At 43.8% G+C, this 4986-nt stretch overlaps 1 protein-coding gene across 1 annotated transcript; it reads left to right on the top strand.

Annotated features, from left to right (window-relative positions):
* The first annotated feature begins 3282 nt into the window (after nt 1-3282).
* Nucleotides 3283-3699, top strand: LOC116902998 (KH homology domain-containing protein 1-like). Its single transcript, XM_032905311.1, has one exon. The coding sequence runs from the start codon at nt 3283-3285 to the stop codon at nt 3697-3699; it is 417 nt and encodes a 138-aa protein (XP_032761202.1).
* Nucleotides 3700-4986: the final 1287 nt, after the last annotated feature.

Raw genomic sequence — 4986 nt, 5'->3', positions numbered from 1 at the left:
GCGAGTAAGCAGTACCCCTCCATGGCCTCTGCATGGCCCCTGCTTCCGGGTTCCCACCCTGTTTGAGTTCCTGTTCTGATTGATGATGACAATGATAGACTGTGATTCGTAAGCTAAATAAACCCTTTCCTCCCCAACCTGCATTTTTAGCCATGGTGTTTCATCACAGCAATAGGAACCATAACAAGAACATGGACAAGCTTCATGCTTGGGCAAGATTCCAATATCTGTTAGTCATGCTTCAAGTGACCCCAAGAGCTAGTAATGAGGAGAGTCAAGATAAAATGTGGTCCTTGAAAAGGAGGAAGGCTGAATGCACCAGATATACTTGGTGTTATATCCCAAATAGTGAAAATATATCAGTTTTTGTTTATGTACTTTATTTGATTGGTTGGCTTGGGGGACAGTGCCTTATTTTGCTGGCATGTCACTCCCTGAAGCTGACCTTGAACTCCTGATCTTCCTGCTTCCACTTCCAGAATGTTGGGATTACAAGTATGTACCACCTAGAATGTCACTGAGGCCAACAGTTCAAACCTGTTGAGACATTACAGACAGGCCCCTGACCATAAAGGCTTCGTTGTGCTGACAACCACTTCTTGACCACAGTTGAGGATATATTAGTTCCTAAAAAAAAAAAATAACAGAAACAGAGCCAGGTATAATGAATAAGTGGTACATGTCTTTAAGGCCAGCATTCTGGAGGAAGATGCAGGTGGATCTCTGTGAGTTCCAGGACAGCCTTGTCTATATAGTGAATTCCAAGATACCCAGATATCCAAGATATCCAGATCTACACTGTTTTGGGAAGAGGAAGAAGAAGGAAAGAAGGAAGGAAGGAAGAAAGGAAGGAAGGAAGAAAGGAAGGAAGGTAGGTAGGTAGGAAGGGCCAGAACAGACAACCCATAGGATGCTGGCAGCTTATGGCCACTTTCTGTCCAGGCTTCTCACCCTCTAACCCCTCAAAAAAAAGCCAGGCAACAGCAACCCTCCTGGTAGGCAGCTCTACCTACTTTCAATAGCTGTCATGGCAACTCGGTCTCTCTCAAAGTCCTCCTTCCCGTGCTGCTCAATAAACCCCTTTAACTTTTTCCCTCACTGGCTGTCTGTGGATTTTAGTCATGGGAATCAAGAGGTGAGAACCAGGGATTAGCCTCTGGTATTGGGATTTCTGGTGACCACTGATCGTGGAGTGCTTTAGCATCAACACCAAGCCCCTTGAGTTTGATGACCAGACTCTGTAACACTCAAGGAAAAACACCAGTGTCTCAGCCCTTTGCATTTTTTTAACTAATTAATTTTTATTTAGTTAATTAATTAAAAATAACTTAGTCAATTAATGTGTTATTTACTTATTGAGGCATCATCTTATTCTGTAGAAGCTAATTTAAACTTGTGGTAATCCTTCTGGCTCAGCTTCTTAAACACTAGGAGAATAAGTATAAACCATTACACCTGGCTTGTATTTCTGTTTTTCCAATGAGCCCAAACAAAATTCTTTCTTGGAACTTAATCTTCAGGGTGAGGCTTTTATCAGGTTGGAACTTAACCCACTGCCATGCTCAGTGGTAGAACTTTAGTAGATAATAAAAGCCTATAAAAGAAACTGTTTAATTTGGGAGTTCGTCTTAGTTAGAGTTTCCATTGCTGTGAAAAGACACCATGACCAAGGGAGTTCTTATAAAGATAGCATTTAATTGGGGCTGGCTTACAGGTTCAGAGGTTCAGTCCATAATCATTAAGGCAGGAAGCATGGCAGCATCCAGATAGGCATAGTGCTGGAGGAGCTTAGAGTTCTACATCTTCATCCAAAGGCAAACATGAGGAGACTGACTCCATGTGGCTAGGAGGAAGGTCGAAAAGCTCATCTCCACAATGACACACTTCCTCCAATAGGACCACACCTACTCCAACCAGGCTACACCTCCTAATAGTGCCACTCCCTGGGCCAAGTGTATTCAAATCACCACAGAGTTCCAGAGGGTTAGAGTCCCAGATTATTACGGCAAGAGCATGGTGGCGGCAGGCATGGCACTGGAACAGTAGCTCAGAGCTTACATCTGATCCACAAACATGAGGCAGAGTGCTAACTGAGAAAGACCTGGGCTTTTGAAACCCCAAAGCTCACCCCCTCATGACACCTCCTTAGACAAGACCTCCTAATCTTTCCTAATCAGTTCCAACAACCGCAAACCAAACATTCAAGTGTTTGAACCTAGAGGGACCACTTTTCATTTGAACCAGCCACCAAATTTCACTCCCTGTCCCCCGTGGGCTTGTAGCCATATCTTAATTCGAAGTGCATTTAGTCCAACTTCAAAAGTCCCTAGAATCTTTCAGTCTCAAGACTGCTTAAAAGTCCAAAGTCTGAGACCCATGGCATTTTCAAAACTATAACTCCCTGTAAAATCAAAAACCAAAAAAAAACAAATTATATACTCTATGGCGTAGAGTGTACATTACCATTCTAATGGGGAGGAATTAAGGCATAGTAGGACATACTGGGCAAAGACAAGACTAAACCCCAACAGGGCAAACTCCAAATCTTGTATTTTCATGTTTGATGTCAAAGGGTTCTCCTCCTCCAGCTTTGCTGAGTGCAACATACCTCGCACTCTCTCGGGTTGGTTCCAATTCCTGTCTGCAGTGCTCCTTGGCAAGTATCCCACAGCGCTGGCATCTCCAACACCTTGTAGTCTACAACACAATCCAGACTCCACCTTTACAGCTTCATATGAGGGTCTTTCTGGGCTTCCACACAGGCATTCCACAGCCACATATCTGGCCTCAGCTGCTCTCAACTATCTACAACCCTACTCCTGTACCCTTCATGACCCTAAAGCTAGAACCACATGGCAGAAGCTGCCAGGTTCTCTGCCTGCTTAGGATAGAGCCTAGTCTCCTCCTAGAATTACATTCACATAAGATTTGCTTTGTGGTTTTCCTTATGTGCACAAACTTGCCATTGTACAGTAGGGAGTTTAGCCAGTGAGGTCTTGCCCTGAGGACACCTCTCCCTTCATTCCATTTACATCCGTCCTTTCTTTAAACTTTTCTTTGAACCAAGCCTTGGCTCCAACTGCTCTTTTTTTCTTCCCTAAGCTGCATAGGTTCTTGTTTGTTTGTTTGTTTGTCTGTCTTCCGAGTTTGCTCTTTTTTCATTGAAGATATTGCTGGATTAGGAGTGGAAAAGCCACTTCAGTTACAGAAGTTTAAAAATGAAAGCTTTGGATATCATTCTGCAGTCAGTTGCCTGGACTTGCCTTGTGTTGAAGTCGGAGAATGTCTGAGATGGAAATGGATGCTGCCAACGAGAATAGCTGGTGGATGATCCCTGAAAACTTTGAGTCTCCATTCGTGTTCTTCATAGATGAGGACCAGGAGCAGCACATATTCGGCCATGGTGACGAATACCTCAGATGCATTGAGGAACACAGCAACACCTTCATTCAACTGGAGGGATGGTTCACAGCTTCAGGCCAGACTCGAGTCACAGTGGTGGGACCATTCAGAGCAAAGCATTGGTTGGTGGATATGATTTGGAACCTATGTAACCACAGGGCCCGAGGCCAAGAGATGTTGGATCTTGTCCGGAAGCAGCCTCTGACCAGAGCTCACTTGGATGCCTCCCTCACAGTGCAGGCACGTGATTGGGGCCTGTTTCTTGATATCAAGGATTTAGTCACCACCTGGGACTGATCTACCCTGGGAAACAAGGATGTGACAGTTTTGACCAGCCTTTAAGAGAAACTAAAGGGACCTGGCATGGTGCACTATCCAGAGGGAAGACTCGGGTGCAAGTATCTGAGGGACATCTCCCAAGCATAAGGCTTTTCTGTAATGGCAAATATGCAATAAAACAATGCCTTGCAAAAAAAAAAATGAAAGCTTTGTTTTCTGAGAGCTCAGGGAGGTGGTCAGTTTGGGATTTGAATGGAATCCCTGAAGGGAGATTGTACAGCACTTTTAAATGATGGGAACACAAAGCTGGAGAGAGCCGCAGAGTTATCTGATTGTATTTTGAAATTATGGGTTAAGCACAGGAGTGCCCATAGGAGACTGGACCACATCCAGGACACCTGGCTTCAAGGTCCTTAATTCATTCTCCTGGATGTTAGGTGCAGAGCTCAGAGTGATAAGGAATCAAAGGAGTAGGTCGGCTACATGTAGTCAATTAGAGCATAGCAGGAAAATGGTTACACATATTGACAACTTATGTGCCTTGCTTTAGATAACAGCAATTTCTGTAGTCATTCCCTGGCCTGGGAACATGAACTTATTTGAACCTGCCAGCAAATTGGAGAAGTCATCCTTGAGATGGCTGGACTCAGACAACTGATTGCAACAGAAGCCATTCAGCTATAGGGAAGTCCCCAGCTCCCCTGGGGCCTGGGCCCTTGAATTTAGTTTCTGAAAATGAAATGGCAGCACTTAGAATAAGTTTCTTTTGCTTGTTTCCAACAATATGCATCAGAGTGATCACTAATAATCACATGACACAGTCAATAGTAGGCTGTCTTGAGATCTCCTCTCCCAACTAAATTAGTTCAAAACTCCTCAGTGAAGTCCCAGGCAGATTCTTGGGACAAAGTCAAAAAGCAGCCACAGTTTTTGTCAAAATATCACCATAGTCCAGTAGTTAGTATTGTTTCTCTAGGAAACGGTTACAGGGTGCCTGAAGAGGAAAACTCCCAAGATACCTGCATAAATCATATGAAGTCTTTATTCACTGGGGCTGTCCTAAGCAAAGTAGCCCTAATCTCCAATTTGTTCAAGTTTTTAAAGGCAAAAACTGCAATTGTGACATATACAGAAAGGCAACTCTAGACATGCATAGTAAGCAAGCATTGTTTTCAGAGATAGCAGTAAGGTGGTCAGGCAAGGTCTTATAATCTTTAGGTCAGGGACAGAGACCAGTTTACTCTAGGAATTTATGATTAACTTATGGCTGGTCTAAGTAACCCGGACCAGTTTACCAAGATGATT

This window comes from Rattus rattus, chromosome 6, assembly GCF_011064425.1.
Source record: "Rattus rattus isolate New Zealand chromosome 6, Rrattus_CSIRO_v1, whole genome shotgun sequence".
Taxonomy (NCBI): domain Eukaryota; kingdom Metazoa; phylum Chordata; class Mammalia; order Rodentia; family Muridae; genus Rattus; species Rattus rattus.
Note: the sequence above shows the minus strand (reverse complement) of the source record. Positions and strands in the feature narration are given on the sequence as shown.

Excerpts from the sequence above, each read along its gene's own strand:
- LOC116902998 (XM_032905311.1), top strand. The coding sequence starts at position 3,283 with ATGTCTGAGATGGAAATGGATGCTGCCAACGAGAATAGCTGGTGGATG.